The 24612-nt window shown below is 36.2% G+C and overlaps 2 protein-coding genes across 4 annotated transcripts in view; one reads left to right on the forward strand and one right to left on the reverse strand.

The window, feature by feature from the left end:
- On the forward strand, nucleotides 1-16267 carry TRMT61B (tRNA methyltransferase 61B). Of its 3 annotated transcripts, none has more exons than XM_080813320.1 (7): nucleotides 1-717; nucleotides 6328-6430; nucleotides 9341-9531; nucleotides 14206-14297; nucleotides 14751-14977; nucleotides 15684-15761; nucleotides 15844-16267. In XM_080813320.1, exons 1-7 carry the CDS (start codon nucleotides 7-9, stop codon nucleotides 15885-15887), a joined length of 1446 nt encoding a protein of 481 aa, XP_080669446.1. In that variant the 5' UTR covers nucleotides 1-6; the 3' UTR covers nucleotides 15888-16267. The 3 variants fall into 3 exon arrangements, with proteins under 3 accessions (XP_080669446.1, XP_080669447.1, XP_080669448.1); XM_080813321.1 differs by having other exon boundaries at nucleotides 15687-15761; nucleotides 15844-16266; XM_080813322.1 differs by lacking the exon at nucleotides 9341-9531 and adding an exon at nucleotides 13102-13205 and having other exon boundaries at nucleotides 15844-16266.
- The window catches only part of SPDYA (speedy/RINGO cell cycle regulator family member A), a gene marked incomplete at its 3' end in the record, with an annotated part of 27174 nt that continues 18710 nt past the window's right edge, over nucleotides 16149-24612 (reverse strand). Inside the window, exons 5-6 of the mRNA XM_080813323.1 lie at nucleotides 23376-23670; nucleotides 16149-16237 (exon numbers count right to left, since the gene is read on the reverse strand). Of these exons, the coding sequence (XP_080669449.1) occupies nucleotides 16149-16237; nucleotides 23376-23670 (384 nt within the window). The remainder of the gene's footprint in view (nucleotides 16238-23375; nucleotides 23671-24612) is intronic.

A 24612-nucleotide genomic window follows, 5' to 3' on the forward strand; every position in this document is an offset into this window, starting at 1 on the left:
GACACCATGCTGTCAGCCGGCGGGCGAGGTCTAGTCTTCCTCCGGCTGCGGCGCCCTAGGAGGTGGCTAGGGCTCGGAGCTTCTGCGTTCCTGCAGGGCCTTGAGCGAGAGCTCTTGGAGACAGCCAGGTCACTGTGTTGCGAATCCTGTCCTAGAGACGCACGAGACGGAGAGGGACGGCGCGAAGCGTCACGGAGGAAAGCCCCCAGCACAGGGCCTCCATCTCTCCCTCTGCGCGTCCGAGGCACTGGGATCAGATGTCTTTCCTCACTGGAGGTCCTCAGACTGCCGACGCCGCAAGAGGAGTCATCCTCTCGAGAGCGCGAAGACTCGAGCGGACACCAGGGCCAGCCCGGTCCCGTCCACCAGAGTTCCGGGGGTCCCTTGCCCGCCTCCATGGCCCAGTCCGTGACTGGGGTAGAAGAGCTTCCTGGCTCCTCTTCCTGGCCAGCTTCCAGGGAGGGGTCCTTTCGCGCTGGGGAGCTGATCTTAGCTGAGACTGGGAAGAGAGAAACACAATTTAAAAAGTTATTTAGGTTGAGTAACGCCGGACACTTAAATAGTAGCTGGGGGACAGTCCCATTCAGCGAGATCGTGGGAAAGTTTCCCGGCCAGATACTGACAACTTCTTCTGGTAAGCAGCTCATGCTGAGGAGGCCGGCACTGGAAGATTATGTATTACTGATGAAAAGAGGGCCTGCCATAACGTATCCTAAGGTAATGCGGTGGGAGTTAGGTGCGTATTGGTTCCAGAAGGAGCCCAGCTACGGTCCTGATTCATGTACTTAAAGCACATTTCAGAACGTTTAAAGTTTTTATTCTCAGATTAAAAAAAAAACAACAAAAAACAATGGATGAGACTTACATATTTTATGATTGCGAATTTTAGGAGGAAACAGCCACCTTTTTCTTTTATACTGGAGTGTTGACTCTCATCTGTAAAGTGAAAAGAATATTGACCTAATATATAGAGTTATGTGAGCTAATCAGGCACTTATGTTTGTTCCCCATAACCCTTAAGTTTGCAAGTTCAGGATTCGAGAATGTTCAACCCTTTGGTACCGTTATGGAGATATTTTAATCATCATTTAACTAAATAAAGCGTGTTACTAGGTGTATGTTTCATCAATGGTAGATATGTTAATGTGCTTTTCTCTTTAGGGAAAAAATAGAGTTTTCTATTAAAACAGCTAACATTAAACACTGAACATACAAGAAATATTCTTTATAATAAATTAACCACCTAGTTTTCTTGTTACAACTTCATACGAATCATCCATTGCTAGGTTTTTTTTTTTTTTTTAAAGATTTTATTTATTTATTTGTCAGAGAGAGAGAGGGAGAGTGAGCAAGCACAGGCAGAGGCAGAGGGAGAAGCAGGCTCCCCGCCAAGCAAGGAGCCCGATGTGGGACTCGATCCCAGGACGCCGGGATCATGACCTGAGCCGAAGGCAGCTGCCTAACCAACTGAGCCACCCAGGTGTCCCCATTGCTAGGTTTTTTTCAGTTTGTTTTTTTTTTTAAAGATTTTATTTATTTATTTGACAGAGAGGGAGATCACAAGTAGGCAGAGAGGCAGGCAGAGGGAGAGGGGGAAGCAGGCTCCCCGCTGAGCAGAGAGCCCAATGTGGGGCTCAATCCCAGGACCCTGAGATCATGACCTGAGCTGAAGGCAGAGGCTTAACCCACTGAGCCACCCAGGTGCCCCTTTTTTTTCAGTTTTTAATCACAGTCACAGTCTTTGGGTAGAATATCCCTTTGTAAAAATTTCTATCCCCAGATGAAGAGTCATTCGTCATTTATTCAGCAAGTAATTACCTATCTTCTATAATCAGGGTACTATTATAGGGGCAGTATGGTGATGAGCCCCAGTCCTTGCTCTCAACCTGGACATTACATCCTAGAGGGGGTGACAGAGAACACACAAGTAAATGAAAGGATGAGATAATTTCAGGTAGTGGTAAGTGCCATGAAGACAAATAGATTAACAATGACATGCTGGGTGACCTGGGGGAAGAGAATACTTTATGTCAGATGGTTAGAGAAGGTCTCAAAAGAAACCTTATATAAGGAAAACCCAGCCATGCAAATATCTTGGAGCCCAGTGTTCTCACAAAGGAAAGAGTACTGCAGAGATCCTATAATGGCTTGAGTGAGTTAGGTGAGGAGGAGAGTGGTATGAGATGTGGTTAATACATGTGCATTGGGTACCACTGGAATGGTCTAAGTAGGAATCCAATTTATTTTTTTAAAAGATTTTTATTTATTATTATATTTATATATAAATATTTATAGTTATTATTATTATATATTTTATTTATTATTATTTATTTATTTGACAGAGATCACAAGTAGGCAGAGGGGCAGGCAGAGAGAGAGAGTGGGAAGCAGGCTCTCCGCTGAGCAGAGAGCCCGATGCGGGGCTCCATCCCAGGACCCTGGGATCATGACCTGAGCTGAAGGCGGAAGCTTTAACCCACTGAGCCACCCAGGTACCCCTCCAATTTATGTTTTAAAAGATCTACCAAGGGACTAAGAAAACATTTTAGAAGGCTTTAGGCCAGTGGGGTACCATAAACTCTTGACAGAAACTGTCTTTTCCTTATTTTCCTTTTCCTCTTCTATTCAATCTAGCTACAAAAAAAAAAAAAAAAAGACTTGTAATTTCATCTTTTTTCCTCCTCACTAGACAAAACTGAGAGAATAGTTGTATTTTATAGAGTTATAAAGATGAATCTTTAGTGCACTTTCTGCCTTTCCATTTGTTAGATAAAAGTCACAGTGCTCCATCCTAAGGAGGAATTTATGTATGTATGTATGCATGCATGTATGTATTTATTTTTTCAAAGATTTTATTTTTTTATTTGAGAGAGCACAAGTGGAGAGGAGAGGGAGAAGCAGGCTCCCCGCTGAGCAGGGAGCCTGATGGGGGGGCTCCACCTGAGCTGAAGGTAGATGCTTAACTGACAGCCACCCACGTACCCACTCCATCCTAAACAGGACTTTAAATACTGGATATTCTAGGTGTTGACTTCTCTTTTTATTTCCTAAGTGGTGGCTACAGGAAATTTGACTTCAACCTTTGCAACGTTGAAATGCTTTTTAAGAGAGTACCTCAATAGGGGCGCCTGGGTGGCTCAGTGGGTTCAAGCTTCTGCCTTTGGCTCAGGTCGTCATCCCAGGGTCCTGGGATCGAGCCTGGCATCGGGCTTTCTGCTAAGTGGGGAGCCTGCTTCCCCCTCTCTCTGCCTGCCTCTCCACCTACTTGTGATCTCTCTCTCTCTGTCAAATAAATAAATAAATCTTAAAAAAAAAGAGAGTACCTCAAATGACTTGAAAGCTGGTCTCTGTGTTAGAATTACATAGTTTTGTCTTAATAGTAAAAGTAGGTCTGTGGAATTATTTATTTATTTATTTACTTATTTTTTGTGGGAGTAATTTCAAATAAATTTCCTAACAGGTACTTGTGAAATGTCAACATTTCACACTGGTCAGTACGAAGCACTTGAAGGTTTAGAGTAGAAACATAAATGGAAACATTCCCCAAATTTTATTTTTTATTTTTTTAAATTTTAAAATATTTGAGAGAGAGCACGCACATGTGGGAAGGGCAGAGGAAGAGGGAGAGAATCTCAAGTAGACTCAGTGCTGAATGCAGACCCTGACATGGGGCTTGATCTTAGGAATCTGAGATCATGACCTGGGTGGGAAAACAAGAGCCAAGACAGTTACCTGATGGAAGCACCCAGGCGCTCCCACTCCCCAAATTTTTTAAATTAATCTTTTCTGCTGGTATGCATGATTGTGGCACTTACAGAAGAACAAAGGGAGAGTAGAAATTGTTGCAACTTAATGAAGCCTAAGTGCAGCCTACTTACTAAATCTTTTGACTTAGGGTTAGATTTATATTACTGAATTAATCAGGAAAGAGATTGGAATTCATGTTGAGGAAAAAATGGAAGTTTGAAAGGGTTGTTGTTGCCTGAAGTCCACTCTGGAAAACAGCATGGAGGTTCCTCAAAAACTTGAAAATAGAGCTACCCTACAACCCAGCGATCGCACTATTGGGTATTTACCCTAAAGATACAAGTGTAGTGATCCGAAGGGGCACCTACACCCAAATGTTTATAGCAGCAATGTCCACAATAGCCAAACTAGATGTCCATCACCAGATGGATGGATAAAGAAGATGTGGGGGGTGTGTGTGTGTGTATGTGTATATGTATGTATATATAAAATGGAAGATTATGCAGCCATCAAAAAATGAAATCTTGCCATTTGCAACAACATGGATGGAACTGGAGGGTTTATGCTAAGCAAAATAAGTCAGAAAGACAATTATATCATCTCTCTGATAAGAGGAATTTGAGGGGCAGGGCGGGGTGTTGTGGGGGGAAGGAAGGGAAAAAAATGAAACAAGATGGGACCAGGTAGGGAGCAAAAACCACAGGAGACTCTTAATCTGAGGATTAAGAGGGTTGCTGGGAGGTGTAGGGGGGAGGGATAGGGTGGCTGGGTGATGGACATTGGGGAGGGTATGTGCTATGGTGAGTGCTGTGAATTGTGTTAAGACTGATGATTCACAGACCTGTACCCCCGAAGCAAATAATACATTACATGTTAATAAAAATTTTTTAAAAATGCAGAAAACTCAATAGTAGAATGATAGTTTGTAACTTTGGAGGACTCTCCCAATAGCTTTAAATCCCTTTTGGGAAGAGGTAGGGAAATGATTAAATGCTAACGTCTCGCCTCCCCATGTTTTGAACTGAAATTGCTAGAATATATATAGTAAAATCGAGTCTAGAAAACTCATCCCATTGATACCATGTAACCTGAATAGCAGGAGGCAAAAGCTAAAGTGTGCTTAAGTTTTTATTTCATAATAGTTGGGTTCTTTATTTTACGTGATCCGAGAAAATAGAATCACCTTCTGCAGGACATTCCACTGTTAAGACTACCCAAGCTGCTCCTACTTCTGTGTGAAATTGTACTCCCTCCCCACTCTACCCCTAGGTGCCTGGCATGTGGGAGAGGTTATGTATGTCTGAAAGACTCAGCATTTGTGAATGAAACTTTTGGACTAATACATCTTAAAAATTACGTGTCTGTGTATCATTTGGCCCAAGCCTTAGCCCTGCATTTCAGAAAATGCATTTTGGCTTTTAATTGGACAACTTTACCTGTTGAACATTTTCTTATGCAACCAAACCTATATTTAATATACAATTTTTTGTGACTTGACAGGATCCTAGAAATCTCCTCTTTAAGAATTTTCACAGCAGCTTTTCCCAGAGAAGGAAAAGCTAGTAAAAGCTTACCAGATGTGCTGCTTATTTATTAGCAATTTTCAAAGGTTCAGATGGGGTAGTGTTGAAATACATGCTAATGTTTAAAATTTTCTGTATAACAAGTGGTATAGTGTTAATGATTGACAGCGTGGTCTCTGTGAGTTCAACATCCATTTTACTCCTGACTTGTCCAGTTAATTCCTGGCTGTGTGACTTTGGGAAAATTACTTAATGTCTTTGATTTGTCTTTGTAATGGGGATGATGATAGTTTTATCATATTATTATCCTGATTAAATAAGTTTATAAAAGCAATTTGTATTCCTAAAGAAGCCTGGCACATGGTAAAGTTTCAATAAACAGCCCTTATTATTATTATCCCTGATACTGCTGTTAACAATTCTTCAATTATAGCATTTGTGAAATAGGTCCTATCTATCACTGGTATTCTAATGCTAAATGAGAAGTTCATTTCCTTTCATACAGAGATTATGTAATACTTCCTAACTGATCTTACTATGTCTAATTTTTCTCTTCTCTAGTATATCCTGCATTTCCTGTCAGATTAATCTTCATAAAATGCCATGTATATTACCTTGGTGACATGCCTCAGTTACTGACCAGGTCAAGTTCAAGTGCTTTAGCCTGGCATTCAGTTCTCTCCTTTTCTCTTCTTCTGAGATGAGGAAACTGTGTTTATTCTACCTCTGTTTTCTTTAATATCATTTCTACTTCATGATTGTTTCCTTAAATTCTCTTAAGTGAGGGCCTTCTGCTGATATCACTATTCTCTGGGCTTCTATTGCTACTTATTGTCTATAATTTTGGTATTATGCTGAAGTGGTACTTTATTTGCTAATTGATTGCTGAATCGCTTATTTCGTCAAGTAAAATATCAACTCTTGGGTAGGCTGGGCCAGATTTTAATACTCTTTTTCACTCCTTTCTTTTCCAGGTCTAACATAGTGTTTGATAAGAGTCTGTGCTTAGTACATATTTATTGGTCACTGAGTCACCCATACTATGTTTCAATCATAGGATATGAGTATGATACTGTTGATGATGGATATCCACCCAGGGGATACTGTTTTGGAAGCTGGCTCAGGCTCTGGTGGAATGAGCTTATTTTTATCCAAAGCAGGTAAGAGACTGAGAGAAATGAGCTGAATTTAGATGGGCAAAGAAAACATTCAATCTGGGGTGCCTGGGTGGCTCAGTGGGTTAAAGCCTCTGCCTTCGGCTCAGGTCATGATCCCAGGGTCCTGGGATCGAGCCCCGCATCGGGCTCTCTGCTCGGCAGGGAGCCTGCTTCCTCCTCCTCTCTCTCTGCCTGCCGCTCTGCCTACTTGTAATCTCTGTCTGTCAAATAAACAAATAAAATCTTTAAAAAAAAAAAAAGAAAAGAAAACATTCAATCTTTCATAATAACAGAAAATTAAGTGGATAAAGATGTCTTAGAAAATATTCACATAACTGTGATGGAGAGCATTCTCCTGAAACCAAATGCAGGCAACTTTTTCTTTCTACCTTGTACATTTCTTCTAGTCATTCTCTCTCTAACTCTCTCTCCATTTTCTGTGCTTTCTCTTGTGCCCTCCATGTGTTTTAAGGCTTCTTCTTTTTTTTTAAACTAAACTTTTTACTGGGACATACATAGCTATAGTGCACAGATCCTAAGTGGGTAGACCTCAAAGAATTTTTAATATAGTGACCATACTCAAGTAGTTATCACCCAGATCAAGACAGGGACTGCTGCTGCATCACAGAAACTTTCTAATGTCTCCTCTTAGTCATAATTAATTCTCCCTAAAGGTAACCACTGTTCCGCCTTCTACCATCATTGATGAGTTTTGCTTGTTTTGAACCTTGTATAAAAAGAATCATACATTATGTACGCCTTGAATGTGGCTCCTTTCAACATTCTGTTTGTGAGAGTCAGCCATTGCGTGTAGCTGTAGTTCTTCCCTTTTAGTGGCTGTGTAGCTACTCCATTTTATAAACAAATCATAGCTTTTCCATTCTGTCGATGGGTGTTTGAGTTGAATATAATGAATAGTGCTGCTCCGAACATTCTTGTATTTGTCTTTTGGTTCACATGTGTACATGTTTTTTGTTAATAACAATTCCAGATGAAGATTCAGTAGGAGAGAATAGAGAATGTAGAGGGCGCTCAGCTGCAAAGTCTCTAAAAATTGTCAGTTGGTAGATGTATTGCCTGAGGGCAGCACCTCATCAAAAATCAAGAGGTATACAGTAAACATAAATATCTAATTGATTATTGCTCCCATTGACTGTTTAATTCCTCTGAGTGTCAGGATTGCTTTGGCTGCTCTGGCTGCCTGTGGAGTTGTTCTTCCTCGGTTAATGATGGACCACTGGACAGTGACCACCCTCTCTTTGGGTAGATTTTTTTTTTCTTAAACCATTCATGTTCTCTTTAGTGCATTCTTTTTAAAATAATAAACTTTGTTAGAGCTGTCATAGGTGCATGTGGGTAGCTTGTATAAAGAATACTGATAGAAATATACTGAATTAAACTTTTTGTTCTTTCACCTAATGGCATCACATACAAACATAATCCAGTTTATGCTAGGTCAGGAAATTCATTCTGGCCTCCTCAAATCTTTTTTTGATTCTTTTCTGTACGAAGTTAAAGGCAGTCATTTCTTCACAATCAGTAACTGAATCCTAAATGCATTTGACAGAATGAATTTATAAAAATCTGTAAGAGAGGAGGAGTGCCCATATTTCTAACATCTATAGTATCAGAGTGTCATGGCATGAATAATCCCAAACTATGAATGATCAAGAAATTATTGCTCTTTACCTTTGCGATGGATTTTTTTTTCTCCATAATTTTCTTTTCCAATTATTTAGCGTATGCTATTGTTAACATTAAATTCTGTCCCTTGAGAACATGATGAATTGCAGCTGGAGTTATATTTCAAAAGACATTCTAGAATTTAAATTTTTCATTAGTAAACTGTAGACTTAGTGATCTAGGACAACTTCCAAATGATATCAAATCACCTCAAATATAGGTGGGTGGGAAATTAATCACCTTTAATTAAAATGCATAGTCTTCTGCAGAAACTGCACTATTACTATGCCAAACAGTTTAAAAGTTCTTTAGACACACACAAAATTACAAATATCTTTTAAATATATGAAATGCCTAACATTCATATTAACATCCATAACAAAAGAAATGAAAATAGAGCTACCCTACAACTCAGTGATCACACTACTGGGTATTTACCCTAAAGATAAAAGTGTAGTGATCCGTAATATAGGTTAGGGTTAGGGTTAGGGCTAGGGTTTAGGGTTTCATCCATAACAAAAGAAATGTAAATTACAACTACAATGATAAACTATATTCAGTTTTTAGATTGACACAGGTTAAAAGTTTGAAAAGTCATTGTTGGAGAAAGTATGGAGAAATAGGCACTCTGCTACATTGTTTGTAGAGTATAAATTGGTATTATTTTTTTAGAGGATAATTTGGCAATTTCAAAATTAAAAAGTCACATACCTCTTGAGCTCATAGTTCCATTTTGACGACTTTGTCTTTTTATGGATACAAAGGTTTAGGCAACAATTTTCATTGCAATATTGTTTGTTAATAGCATAAGATTAGAAACAAGTTGAATGTTCATCAGTAAATGACCAGTTAAATAAACTATGGTATAGCCATACAGTGGAACATAATAGCTCTTAAAAGGAATGTAGCAGATTATTAATCACTGAAATAACATTGGTCAGTAGAAGAAAAGTATAGGACAGTATATACAATACATGTATGTTTTAATGTGTGTTAAAAACAGGGTAAGACACTTGGCACCAGGTATCTTGTGAAGAGTAAATAACTGGTAATATGGTTCCTTTGGAGAGGAAAGTTGATTAAGGATCTGGGATAGGATAGTTTTCTAACCTTGAACTATTTGAATTATTTTTTTCACATCAATGTAATACCTTTGCAGAATTTTTTTAATATTCTTTTATGAAATGATACAATACAGTGAAATATCATAAATTCTTTTTTTAAATTAAGTTGGATCACAAGGACGAGTCATAAGTTTTGAAGCACGAAAAGACCACCATGAATTGGCTAAGAGGAATTATAAAAACTGGTGTGATTCATGGAAAATGAGTCATGTAGATGAGTGGCCAGACAATGTGAATTTTATTCATAAGGATGTTTCGGGAGCAACTGAAGACATAAAAACTTTAACATTTGATGCGGTAAGTTTTCTAAAGTGGGTCCTATGATATTATCTAATACTGACTATGTAGAAACACGGATCACACTTCTTTTGTGTGGAGAATGCTCTTCCTTCATTATTTGCCCCATTTCTGTCCGTAGGAGTAGGAGGAATATTTTCCTTTAACATTATGGTACAATTTAGAGCAGAGAGACATGCTGAATCAGGTGCCAAAGCTGTTAATAAGTGTGGGGTAATGACCAGATAGTAAGAGGAGTAGTTGAGCATCACGAACCGCAGCATTTCTAGGATAAAGGAATAATAATTTAGGAGCAGCTTTGGGAGCATATCCTAGTACCTGACCTCATGTTGTGAGATTTAGGGGAATAAATAGCCCTCATTTGTGGGGGAACAGGCAAGAGGTATCTTTAGACAGTTAACGAGGTTGTACATGAGTGTTCATTAAAGATACTGAGGTTGGAGGCATTTATTATGAGCATAGCTCCAGAAGGTGGAGTGGATGGATTTGTGAGGAGGAGGAGCAGTGAGAGGTTGAGTTAGAGAGAAGAAATAGAGTAGTATGAAGATAAAAGGATAGATGCTGAGGGAATATTTTAGGCTGACCAGTGATGGTAGTGATGTGGGACATGGAGGTATTTGGTTAGCTTCAGAGGTTCAGAATTCTAATGTAAGTTGCCTTATCTTTGATGATTCCATTATCATTTCATAGCTTTGCACTACAGACTGAGGTCTAGGTTGTCTTTGCTTTTTTTAATTGGCTGTTGGAAAGTGGGATTACTTAGGACATTTATGGGGAAACTAGTTGAAAAATGAAGTTCAAAGAGATTTTTTTTATATCAGGACTGGTTCCTATCTCTAATATTAATAAAGTCTATAGTTTTGGTGACTCAGATTCCTGGATACAAAGACCACAGTTCTTTTTCCTCATCCTTGTTTGGCTTGCATATTACAGCTCAGTAAGGGCCAGAAAAAAGTAATTTCTTTACAAAGACCATCATCAGAATGTTACAGTTACCTAGAAGGTTAATTGTCATCAGAAGTTTGCTTGATGATCATGAAACACACAAAGGATTTTAATGATACTGTTGAAGCTTTGTAGAAACCTGTTGAACCATGCCTGATCTAAAAGAATATTTCTTACCAGATTTATTTGATGGACTGTCTTGAGTAATAGTGTCAGATGATTGCCAGTATGAGAAAATAGATGAGGAGGAGCCATACTCCTACCATCCAAAATAATGGTAAATTGAACAAATAAGGTGTTAAACCACAAAGACAGAGAACAAAAGGAGGAAAAATGGCTAATAAAATACTTTAAGCAAATTTTACTTATTTTTACTTTTTTTTTTAAAGACTTTTTATTTATTTGACAGATGGAAATCACAAGTAGGCAGAGAAGCAGGCAGAGGGGAGGAAGCAGGCTCCCTGCTGAGCAGAGAGCCCGATGTGGGGCTCGATCCCAGGACCCTGGGATCATGACCTGAGCGGAAGGCAGAGGCTTAACCCACTGAGCCACCCAGGCACCCCTAAGCAAATTTTAAAAAAGCCTAACCATCAGAAGAATGAGTGGACAAATGGAATACTTTAAAAATAGTATTATTTAACATAGTGAAATTAATGTATTATACCTACATCAGTATATCTCAAAGACACAGTGCTTAGTGAGAAAAAGCATTATAAAAGAATATGTATGGAATGACTGCACATATGTAAAATTTAAAACTATGCAAACGGGACAATGATTACCTGAGGAGAGAAAGGGAGAGAAGAGGAACTAAGTTTTGGTGTCCATTCAGTCTGGCTCACTCTTGGGCTCCCATAAAAGCCAGGATGATCTTGGATAAGTTACTTAATCTTTCTGTGCCTTAATCCCTTCACATATTAAACAGGAATGATAATAATAGTTCATATTTCATAGAGTTGCTGAGGATTAAATAAGATACTTCATATAAAGTATATAGAACAGTACCTAGTGTATAGTAAGCATTAAAGAAATATTAGCTATGATTTTCATCATTATTATTTCTTTCCTTTTCTCTACCTGTTTAAAATCTATTTTCCCCTCAAAGTTTAGATCAAAGATCACCTCTTTCATGGAATGTACTTTAGTCATCTAACTGGGGGATTATCCTCATTTTCTGAATTAGTGAACCACTGTTTCTTGATTCAACAAACATTAAAGACCTGCTATGTGCCATGTACTATGCTAAGACAGAAGTGAATTATACATTTAAAGGAGCTTTCAGTTAGAAAATAGACATATAAACAATTACTGGAAAGACTCAGAAGCATGGAACACCATGGCTGTAGAAATTGAGTATCATGAGATGAAGCTGCAAATGCAGTCTTAAGGGGCTACATAATGAAGAACACTTGTATGTATATTAAGTTAGGGCATAGGGACATTTTCTTTTCTTTTTTTTTTTTAAGATTTTTATTTATTTGACAGAGAGACAGAGAGAACAAGTTAGCATAGAGGCAGGCAGAGGGAGAGGGACAAGTAGACTCCCCGCTGAGCAGGGAGCCCAATGCAGGGCTCCATCCCAGATCCTTGGGATCATGACCTGAGCCGAAGGCAGCTGCTTAACCAACTGAGCCACCTGGGCGCCCCGAGACATTTTCTTATAGATAATGAAAACTACTGATGAGTTCCTAAGTGGGGGAGCAGAATGTCCAGATTCCTATTTTAAAGTAATTCATCAGGTGTACAATATAGTGATTCAGCAATTCCATATATTGCTCAGTACTCATCAAGATAAGTGAACTCTTCCATTTTAGAGTAATTCTGGTGGAAGAATAAGGCTGTGAGTCTATGTAAAGACCTATTGTAATGTTACAACAAGATACAATGAGGTCCTGATCGAAGGCATTAGCAGCAGGATAAATTTGAGAAAAACTTAATAGGTAGTTTGTGGGGCTGAGTAATTTTAATCCAAACAGAAACAACAAAATCCCACAGATTCTCAAAAGAGAATTCAAGGTAAAGAAAATGATGACTCCCAACAAGTTTTTGGTTTGAGTGACTGGGTGGATGGAAGTATTAATGGAGAACAGAGAATTCAAGAGCTTTGGCAAGTTTCTTGGTTATATGACTTTTGGTCCTTGTCAATAACACAAACTATAGCTGAAGAAGCCCATTTATGTTTATCCTGTTGACCCTTTGATTCAGTCATTGAGATCTTTCCTTGAAATCTAATAGGCATTTTAAATTCCTGTCCAAACCTGAATTCTTGATTATTTCTGCCAAGCCTGCCCCTCACATGGTCTTCACCATTTTCCTCATTAGAAAATGACGTTTATGTTCTTTCAGTGGCTTAGGCTAAAAACACTGGATTCATCCTGACTCCTCTTTCTCTGGTATCCTACAACCGATCCTAATTCTAATTGGCTCTATCTTTTCAAAATATATACCCGCTGGTTATCACATCTAGTGCTCTTTACTATTGTTAAGTCACCATCATCCTTCCTTGCCTTCTCCTAGTCTTTTCTTTGTGTAGATTTAAAAAGTAAGTCAGAATGTACTTATGCCACTGAATTGTACATTCACAATTCATCTCTTACCATTTTCCCCCTTTTGTCTCCACTGCAGTGACAGTGGCCTTCTCAGACTCTCCAAGTATCCTACAGCCTCAGAACATTTGTATTTGCCGTTCTGTCCATCTGGAGCATACTTCCCCCCTAAATTTCCATAGGGTAAGCTTAATCATTTTCTTCAGGTCTCTTCACTGACCAGCCTATGTATAAAATAGCACTTCCTTTCCATTACTCTCTATCCTTCATATCCTGCTTTATAATTCTATAGTTCTTCATGTCACTTATCCTCCTCTGACTTACATATTTATTGGATTTTTATTTAATGTCTGTCCCTTTATTAGAATATATGTTCCCTTGAAACAGAATAGAATATAAGCTCCTGTTATATCCTTACTACTTAGCAAAATGCTTGGCACATGGAAGGTACTCAATATTTGGTGAATGAATTAATAATGAATGATGACCCATTAATACTATTTGAAAAAACACATAAATAATGGAATAATTTCTAGTTTAATAAATGTGTTGTGTCAACTACTCTTAGCTTTCTAGAGTTATCCATCAATAAAAGCCACTTTATTTTCTATTTTGACCATATTTATTTTTGTTTTAAATGAGTTTGTTTTTCAAATTTCATTTACTCATTGTATTCATTTGGCATCTTTTATGAGTACAACCCTGTATTCTGCAGTTGGATGAAGAATAAAGAACTAAGGGTCAGGATTCTTGCATTTTAGAATCTCTAAAATTAATACTCATAACTTTCCTTTTGAACATAGAAATACATATTTGAGATAATGTGAATTTCTTTTGCCAAAAGCTGAACTAAAGCAGTAAAACTTTATTTATATACATGTACATTTGTATATATATGTGTATATTAGATATAGCTGAAGAAAGATTCCTATATTATTGATATTGCCAAGTACAAGACACACCATTATGATTTTCATGTAGTCAAGTACTGTGACACACTGTATAATAATAAGGATGCCTTTTCGAGAGCAGCAAAATGACAGCAAATAATACTAGAGTTTAAAAAAATGAAGATTTTAACTAGGTAATTGCTTTCCAGAAGTGTATCATTTTACCACAGTAAGAAAGAAGACCTGTACTTTGGTTAACCAAAATTCAGTCTGATTTGCTTCTCCCCCAACAGGTAGCTTTGGACATGTTGAATCCTCAAGTTGCTTTGCCTGTTTTATACCCAAATCTTAAACAGGGTGGTGTGTGTGCTGTATATCTAGCAAAGTGAGTAATGTGGCTATTCTTCTTTGTATTGTGATTTTAAACACATTTTGTTTTATCTCAAGTAGTTGACTATAATGTTCATTTTGTAACCGAATTAGGTATATATGTCATCTTGTAAAACTGTTATGAAATGATGTATGTCCCAATTAATATATATTGCTGTTTAATCACCCTTTACCTGAATGGTAAAATAAGATGCATATTTCTTACAATTTAGAAGAAAAGTTTTAAAAGTTTAATGTGAACAATAATGTTAAATCATAGTCTCTGTATTTTTTTACTTAGTATTCTATGAAATTGCGTGTTATGTGCTCTAACTTCCATGTTTATATTTCCCCCTTGGTTTAACGATAGCATTTAAATTTGGGTTAAGAGGTATAGTGAACTTAAAATAAGTATCAAGTTATTATTGTAATAGAAATTTAAAGTACTTTTTTTTCACTTTTCTAAAAGCATCACACAGGTTATTGAGCTTTTAGATGGAATTCGCATCTGTGAACTTGCTCTCTCATGTGAAAAGATAAGTGAAGTAATTGTTAGAGATTGGTTGGTTTGCCTTGCAAAACAGAAAAATGGAACTTTAGCTCAAAAAATAGAACCTAAAATCCACACAGATTTACAATTACATTCTCGAAAGAAAATCAGAATTGAAGGTGAGATGTTTCAAGAGGATGACATTGGTGAGCTTCAATTTTATTTCATACATGTTTGTAATAATAAATGGAGAATAGGTTCCTGAGTGTATTGACCAATGATTGTAAAACTATTTCTCAGGGATTTGTTCTTTTTCTGTAGAGAAATTGAAATGTATTTATTCTGTTAAATTAAAATCTCTAAGGGACAGCATAATGACTCTTCTTGCCTTTTATGTAAAACTCTGATACCTTTGAAGTATTTAAATTCTTATAGTATTAATATTTTTGTATTAAGGAGGTTGGCTTATGAAATACTTTAAATATATTAAAGGATATTTTAAATTTAGGTCAGTGATTATTACCGAAGGGAAAGAATTTAATAGGACCTGATATGCAAATAGCTAATATTCCAAAAAGCAACTTCCAAGATGCTACTGGAATTCCTCAAAGAGCTAAATTTAGGTCCTTGTTGCGTGTACACATTATATAGGCCATGAACAAGTTTTCAAATATCCATTGATTGATGATATATAAGCTTATCCATTTGGTTATAAAACCATATGTTTATCATTTAATCCTTGACAAATTGTTTCTGTAAGGTAACTAGCAGAGTAGCTCCAAAACAAATGCTGAAAAAAAAAATGTCTGAGAGAAAAAACTTAAAGGGGCAGTTATTTGTATTTTAACAATTTTATGAACAAATTCTAAGATATTTTATATAGCTTATAATATATATTTTGTTCTACAACAGAAGAATCACATTCTGACTTTCCATACGGATCATTTCCCTATATTGCTAGACCTATACACTGGCAAACTGGTCATACAGGTGAGTGAGGTTTTTAAGCCATATTAAATGGTGTTTTCTTCTAATTTTGTAATGACCTTACTTTTTTCTCTCCTTAAATTAGCTTTTCTTGTCAAGCTGAGGAAGTTTAAACCACAACATAACTGAGTACCTCAGATGACAGCAAGTGATTTGAAGATGGAAAAGTATCAAAATAGAACTTTATATTGTGAATCACTACTTTCATAAGTTGGAATTGTTAGCTATCACTATGATTTGTATAACTTTTACATATAATTTTGAAAAACAAAAGCTAAAGGAAGATGTGTAACATTTCAAAACTGTTTAAATGTCCCATTTTGACACCTGTCATGTAGTTAGTTTGACATTTTGTAGTTAATGATTCCAAGTTGGTTTAGTTGAGCCATCTCATTCTTCACTTCCTGTAAACCACTCCATTGATTTGTCTTTCTTCATAAAATTAGTTTTCTTTTCTTTCTTTGATTGATGGTCATTGGCTACCAAAATAAAATATGCATTTTAAGATAAATTTTATGTATCTGTGTATTTTAAGTACATATTTTAATGGCTTGTATCTATCTTAAAAAGTAAAGAAATCTGGGTTATAGTAAGTAATAGGAAGAAAACTGATGATGATATAACCATCTTAAAAATTATAAGGAAAGTTGTAACAATTCTTGAATCTCTTTTATCCTTCTCAGAATCAATTTAACTCGTTTGAAAAAACATCAGAATTAATTAGGGATTTATTCTTCATATCAGTTATTTAGCATTTACCAGGAGCCCTACATTGTTTTAAGAACTTTATGAAATTTTTTCATTTAGTATGTGTAGCTCATCTTAAAGGTTATCCATATTTTACAGATAAACAAAAACTTGGAGTGGTTAGGTTATTGTTTAAATATAGATGTTTTATAGGTTTTAAAGGGTAGTGCCTGGGTGTATAAATGCTGCTATTCCTGGGTTTATCCCTTAGGCTGGAGCTATTTAAAATAATATATATATTCTAAATAACATTTTACATATTTTTCATTATGTGGAAAATTTGAACGTAAAAGCTCTGACTTTTTAGACTATAGTCTTAAAAAAAAAAGCCTAGACATTAAATAATCACACAAATATAAAACTAAAATTGTTATAAATGCTCCAAAGAAGTACAGAGTAATATTGTAGGGACTTCGCTCTGGTTAAGTAATTACCTGTGCAAGTGACAATTGAACTGAAACCTGAATGGTAAGTACAAGTTAATTATAACAGGGAAGATGAGTACAAAAAGCCAGCAATGCTGGGGTTGAGTGAAAGAGACCAGAAAAATAGGTAGGGGTCAGGCCATGCAGGATCTTGTAGACCTCTTAAGGAGTTTATTCATCCTAAGAAAAATAGAGTCTCACTGAACGATTTAGTGAAGTACATTTCAGGAACTGACTGAATCATAAGCAGAGTAGTCTTCTGGTGTCATATTTCTTAATGGTAACTATATGAACACTCATACAGTAATAATGACTTTATAGTTTTCATTACATTGCCAGATATCTAGAAGCTCTGAAGTACATTTTAAGTTCTGTCAAATACTTCCCTTTTGGGGTGCCTGAGTGGTGCAGTTGGTTAAGTTTCTGCCTTTGCCTCAGGTCATGATTCCAGGGTCCTGGGATCAAGCCCCACATGGGGCTCCCTGCTCAGTGAGGAGCCTGCTTCTCCCTCTCATGCTCCTCCTGCCTGTCCTCTCTCTCCCTGTGTCAAACAAGAGAAAGGAAGAAAGGAAGGAGGGAAGGAAGGAAGGGAGGACTGACTTCCCTTTCTTCTGCCCTTCTATTTAATCAGTAATAAAATTCTGTCCTCCATGTATTGTTTTGAATGCAAGCTGTAATTGTTTTACTTGGAGAAGGGACTGGGTTAAGAGCAAAGAAAAGTTGTACCTTCTACTCCTATTTCTTTTCCTTGTTTTTTTTTTTTTTTTAAAGTAGGCTCCATGCTGGGCACTGGGCCCAACGTGAAGCCTGAACTCATGACCCTGAGATCAAGACCTGAGCTGAGATCGAGTCAGAAACTTAACCATCTGAGCCACCCACGTGCCCCATTCTATTCCTATTTCATGTAGAATTATGTTTCTGTTTGGTACACTGTGCTCAATAGTTGTTGAACAAGTCTTCTTTAACAGTGTCCATTCTAATATTAAGCTAAATTGAAAATCAAACTATATAAGCAAATAAGCATTTATTTATATGGTTGTAGTTCAGCTTAAGCCCTTTCTCCATGTCTCCACTAGAATATTAAGCATGTTTGTAGTCTTGCTTATGGGACAGATGAGGTTTTCTAAAGTTAGCTTTCTAAATTCACATTTGTCTGTCATCTATCATACTGTAAACTCCTCCAGATTTGTGACTGACTCAACTGTCTTCCCAGTACCTTCCAGAGTTTCTACCTTTCCATTCAGTAAATGGTCAATAAAAGTGTGCTGATGGCTATAAGCCCATACTTGATCATGTATTGTTTTTTTTGTTGCTTTAGTTCTAGGGAGAGATTTAGGCATATAGCTCATGGACTATGGGAGAATTGGAAGCTTGAACTCTGTACTTCAGAGGCAGTAGGGGACTCCTGAAGGTTCTACAGTCATGTAAAAGGAGTTATTTTTTAAAAAGTTAGTTTGTAAGCAGTGTCTGAGTATGTAAAGGAAGGGAAAAACAAGTGAATTAGAAATTTCACAGTAACACATAGTATACATTATGAGTTGATTGGTATTAACATATAACTTTGAGGTGAGGAAAAGGCAAGAGATGTAAAAAATATTGTGAAGGAATAACCAGATGTGCTGGTGATTCATTGGATGTAGAGAGAATGAAGCTATATATTTTCAAAGCATTATTCAGAAGCCATTTCCCTTCCTTTGCTGGGCAAAGCAGGACTTAGTCAATGCTCAGCTCATATATTACTTCCTCTAAAAAGTCTTTAACAAGTCTCTTATCCTACAAAATTAATTCTGGAATCTTTGTGTTCTTAAATGTTGATCATTGCCCTGTTACATCATTAATTTATAAGCCCTCATTATGCCTTCATTAAGTATTAGGATTTTAAACCTGCATGACTATATCATTTGTAGTGATTGAAATAAGTAAGTTCAGAAAAGGATTTTTTTTTTTTTAGGAAAAATTATTTGGTTTTAGATTATATAACAGTTGCAATGTCCCATTCCTGCCTATGTGATCCAGGAATAAGATTTGGCATATGCTTTTTTTCCTTTGGCTTCACTCTAAAATCTGAGGCATCCTCTGCATATTCATGTTTCAGATTAATTTAAGTGTCATAAGGCTTAAAACAGCATAAGGTAAAGAGAAAGTGTCATTTAGTGTAAAAACAGGCTATAATTCAGATAGAACTGGGTCCCATCTTGCTGTTTTGTTGTTGCTGTTGTTTTACCTTACAACTGTGACTTTTCTGAGTTTGTCACTAAAAAGTATGTCATGATGCCACTTAAAGATTTCTTGAGCGGGGTGTTCAATGTTAAATGAGACTACCTTTATAATATGCCTGGTACAAGATTGATGATTGTGAGGTATATAAATTCATAAGGAATGCCTTATTTATCTCCCAATCTTGTCAAAATGACAACTGTTTTGTTCCTAATAAATGTCATAAGCATGTTCATGTAAAACTTGTTTTTTGAACATGTTCTGAGAAAAATTTTTAAAGGCAGAAAAACAGGTTTTTACCTGAAAAGCTAGAAGTTGCTTGCTTGTGTCTGAAGACAGAAGTATTGATAAGCATCTACTGCTATATTTTAGCACAAAAGCCTGAAGTAGAGCATCGGCTCTTTGTGTCTCTTATAGAATGATGAATTGAGTTTTCTGCAACTGCAAACCATTAGGTGATTCCAACCACCTCATATAGACTGAAGGAAGAAAATTTTGCTAGCAGAGGTCACTACTGGGAATCAGCAGCTGCTGAGGCAATAAGAGACTGACCACTGCTCCCAATAAGATTGTGTTACCCTTAAATGCCCTCACACCCCCAAAAAGCTCACTTCCAATTAAGCCTACTGAGGGAAAATGAATGTTTATGTTTACTGGTCAAGGGTATGTACGATCAATTATTTTTCTCTATTTTGTCTACCCTCTGTCATCCTGAAACAAAAGTTTTACATTTAACTTTAATACTCTGAACAAAAGAAGATTGAGTAAATACTTGTTCCTTCCTGTACAGGATCTGTATATATCCTAAACCAGGGATAGGATAAAAGCACAGTTCCATTTATAACTCCCTTAAGTGTTCCACTTCTCATCCACAGTCCCTCAAAGTCATGCTCTTTTTTTCAAAGCAAACTGACTGGCAGAGTCCCTTCTTCCCCGGGTGCACTGTGCTTTCCTGTTGAGATACAAAGCCTAAAATATAGTGTTACTACTCTTGATATCTACAGGCGCTAGTCTGAGTAAACCATAACTACTCATGTTCTGCTTTCTATAAATATCTGTTCAAATTGAGCCTAGAATTTTCTTCCAATTCACTCCATACAATCTTTCATCAGGAACTTGGTTCTTAGTACTTTCACCATCTCCTTAGTTCTTAGTAGTCTACTAAAAGACTTCTGTGGCAGCTTATTTTCACCACCAAAGGTGAAAAGATTTCATCAAAGGATTTCATCAAAGGGGGCAGTAGAGCATAAAAGGAATTCAGGCTGTAGTCTAGAGTCAGACAGACCTGGGTTCAATTGTCGCTCCACCACTTTGGGCAAATGATTTAACCTCTCTAAGCCTCAGTCTCCTTATCTGCAAAGTAGAGATAATAGTATTTATCATAGGGTTGGCTGTGAACATTAAGTGAGATTATCAATGCAAAATGTTTAACACATTGCCTGGAACATTTTAAACATCTAGTAAATCTTACAAGAGTCAAAGAGTACAGGTAAAACTTGCTGGGTTAGAGGGGAAGGATGCTAAAAGGCAATTTTTATCTTATAATTTAGCCTATGGTATATCCTACTTACCTTCAGATACAAGTGAACCAATAAAAATTATGCTTGGAGGTGTTGCAAGTGAAGAGACTAGACAGTCAGTCAAATTTGTTTAGTGATTACTAAGGCCAGGGAATGGAACAATGACTGAGATGTGATTCCTACCTTGAAGAGTCTTAAGAGTTTAGTTTCTCTTTTAATAAAATTTCAGTAGCCACTGTTAATCTCATAAGGATACAACAAAAATAAATATGTGATATTTTGAAATAATACAGGTCTCATTATAGAATTTAGGAAGAACCATAAGAAATCTCAGTCTTATATCTTACATGGGTGAAAATCTAGAAGGGTTTTATAAGAAGTAAAAGGGATCACTGCTAGTAGAGTATTAATGAGAACTGAGAAATGTCAGAAATACTCTACCTTTATAAATATAATTTGAATGAAAATTATGGTGTGATTATGGTGTGATTGACTAAAAGTATTTCTATGGTTATTTTCTAATTAAGGTACCATTGTTCAAAGTCATATAAATCCCAACAAAAATGAAATGTGCAAGTATATTATGATACTTATACCATGTCATGATTAAAAGTCAGGTTTCCTAAGACTAATGACATGGGGAAATACTTTATGATAAAGTGAAAAAAAGCAAGCCTAGATATAGTATGCTTCTAACTTTTTAAAAATAGAAGATAGAAAAGTGTATAGTATTACAGAACTATAATGATCAAAATAGGATGGTATTTGCATAAAACTGACCCACAGAGAAATCGAATAGTATAGAGAGCCCAGAAATAAACTCATGCATACATGGTTAATTAATTTTTGACAAAAGAACCAAGAAGTGGGAACAGATAGTTTCTTCAATAAAAGGTGTTTGGAAAACTGGATAGTCACATGCAAAAGAAATGAAGACCACTGCACAAAAGTGGTTATACCATGCACAAAAAAATCAACTCACAATAGATTAAAGACTTGAATATAAGACCTGAAACCATAAAACTAGAACAAAATGGGAGACATTCATCTTGCCAATGGCTTTTTGGACTTCACACTAAAAGCAAAGGTAACAAAGCAAAAATAAATAGTGGGATTACATCAAATTAAAAAGCTTCTGTACAGCAAAGAAAACCATCCGCAAAAAGAAAAAGCAGCCTATGGATGGGAGAAAATATTTACAAGTCATATATCTGATAAGGGGTTCATGTCCAAAATATATAAATAACTACAACTCAAGAGGGAAAAAAAACCCATAATTACAAAATGGGCAGAACCAATGAATAGACATTTTTTTTTTCAAAGAAGACATATAAGCCAACAGTTACACAAAAAGGTGTTCAACATCACCAATTATCAGGGAAATGCAAATCAAAACCACAATGAGAAATCATTTCATACTTGTTAGAATGGCTATTATCAAAAAGATAAGAAATAACAAGTGTTGGTGAGGATTTGGAGAAAAGAGAACCCATGTACACTGTTGGTGGTAATATTAATTTCTATAGCCACTATGGAAAAACAGCATAGAGTTTCCTCAAAAAATTAAAATTAGAACTACCATATGATCCACCCATTCCACATCTAGGTATCTATCCTAAGAAAACAAAATCACTATCTCAAAAAGGTATCTGTACCTCCTTGTTTGTTGTAGCACTTGGCAATAGTCAAAACATGGAACAACCTAAGTGTTCATCTGCTGATGAATAGATAAAGAAAATGTGTGTGTGTGTGTATGTGTGTGTGCACGTGCGCGTGTGTGTGTAGACTATCATTCAGCCATATAATATTGGAATGGAATATCATTCATCCATAAAAAATAAGGAAGTCCTGCCATCTGTGACAACATGGATGACCTTGAGGGCATTATGCTAAGTGAAATACTTTAGACAGAAAAAAATGTGTGATCTCACTTATATGTGGAATCTAAAAACAAAGCAAAACAAAAAAATGAACTCACAGATACAGAGAACAGATGGGTGTTTGCCAGAGGTGGGGATGCACAGTGGGCAAAATGGATGAAGTGGTGAAGAGATCCAAACTTCCAGTTATAAATCAATCTTGGGATGCAATGAGCAACATGGTGACTATCGTTCACAATACTGTATTGCATATTTGAAGGTTACTAAGAGAGTATATAAGTTCCCATCACAAAAAAAATAATTAGACTATGTGTGGTGATAGACTTTAACTTATTGTGGTAATCATTTCACAGTATGTCAAATCATTATGTTGTACACCTAAAACTAATATAATATATCAATTACTCAATTTTAAAAAGTATATAGCAGAAAACCCATACTTAATCACTGATAAAGCTGGTGAGATTACAAATAAATTTATTTTCTTTTTGAAACTTATATTGAATAAAACATTTCAAAGAAAATGATTCAGGCTCTTCAAATACTTACTACTTTAAAATACTTGAGACTCATGGTATATTAGGCTTCAATTTAACATAAGTAAAAATAAAAATCTTTTAGTGTAGGTAAGCTACTACAAAAACAGATATGGACATAAGACAAAAAGAAACTGAAAAGAAGACTTTCAACACTAATTTAACTCATATTGTTCTAGTATATAAAATTATTATGTATCCCTGCCTGTAAGGACTGACCATAGGTCAATAAACAACTTGGATTTGTTAATAACTTACATAAATCTAATTCTGACATAGTACTAAATCATACCTTGAGAATAGCTATAAGCTCGAGAAGGATCGACTACTATGTCCATTGAGAAGGAGTTGTGTGATTCCTGAGAATGTTTCTCCATCACCTCTACTGTATCACTGGATGAAGATGATGAAGACAATCCCAGTCTAACATATCTTCCTTTTTTACCACAGAGTGAACAATCTACTGGTGTGGCACTAGGTCCCCTGGGCAGTTGAACTTCATCTCTGTTGTAGTTTCTAACAGCTCCACTGTGATGCACAGAGCGTTCCCGTTGCCATATATAATGGGTTGGAGCAATAGCCATAACCTATGATGGAAAGCTTTCTTTTAGAATTTTATAAGACTTTAAAATTTGGTAAAATTAAGTACAAAAATATGACTCACAGGCAGCTATCTTTAAAACTAGATCTAAAAACCTAAGTTACTTGATGTTAAAAGAAGAAGAAGAAGAAGAAGAAGAAGAAGAAGAAGAAGAAGAAGAAGCAGCAGCAGCAGCAGCAGCAGCATCTCCAGATAAGACAGTTTTACCTAAAAGTGATTTCACTGCTAGGATCCTTAAGATAATACAAAGTACTTAAGTTATTTCAAATATTTCAACCTTCCAGGTTTTTCAGTTCTGAATATTCTAACTTTGGGATAGATAATACAGTTAGTCCAAAACAAGATGTAATTCTTAACTTTGGAATATACTTGGTTGAAAATAACATTGTTAAGTTTTCTAACTATGTATGTTAGGCTAATCTTAATATGTTTGCAATTATGGCAAGGGAAATGGTGAATAAGAACATGGACAAGTTACTTAACCTCTCTGTTCCCCAGTTTCCTTATCTGTAATATGGAGAGAATAATAGAGTCTCCTTTAGAGGGTTTTGCAAGAATTAGATGAGGAATTAGTTATAAAACACTTAATATTCGTTGCTACATGTTGGGCATTATTCTTCAAGGCTAGATAAAATACTGCCTTTTGAGTCAGGATGGACTTAGTTCCTTAACCTGGCTCTGCCACTTGCTAAGTTGTTGGCAGTATTGGGCAAGTTACTTAACCTTTCTGAGGCTCAATTTCTTCATATTTAAAATGAGGATACTATCTGCCTCATAGGAGGGTTAGATATGTGTAAAATCCTTATCATATAGTAAGCAGCTGGCAAATGATCATCATTTAAGAAGTCAAAGTAGGGAGACATACCTACATATTTTGACCACTTGGTGTCTAAAATTTCTAAGCAAAGTGTTAGAATGTTACTTCTAA

Source organism: Martes martes, assembly GCF_963455335.1.
Source record: "Martes martes genome assembly, chromosome: 9".
NCBI classification, from domain to species: domain Eukaryota; kingdom Metazoa; phylum Chordata; class Mammalia; order Carnivora; family Mustelidae; genus Martes; species Martes martes.

What these genes read in the sequence shown, in the direction of transcription:
- TRMT61B (XM_080813320.1), top strand. Translation starts at nt 7, where the DNA reads ATGCTGTCAGCCGGCGGGCGAGGTCTAGTCTTCCTCCGGCTGCGGCGC. An exon ending in CTGCCATAACGTATCCTAAG is followed by an intron (nt 718 to 6,327) that starts GTAATGCGGTGG and finishes TTTCAATCATAG; the next exon opens with GATATGAGTATGATACTGTT. An exon ending in CTTATTTTTATCCAAAGCAG is followed by an intron (nt 6,431 to 9,340) that starts GTAAGAGACTGA and finishes TTTTAAATTAAG; the next exon opens with TTGGATCACAAGGACGAGTC.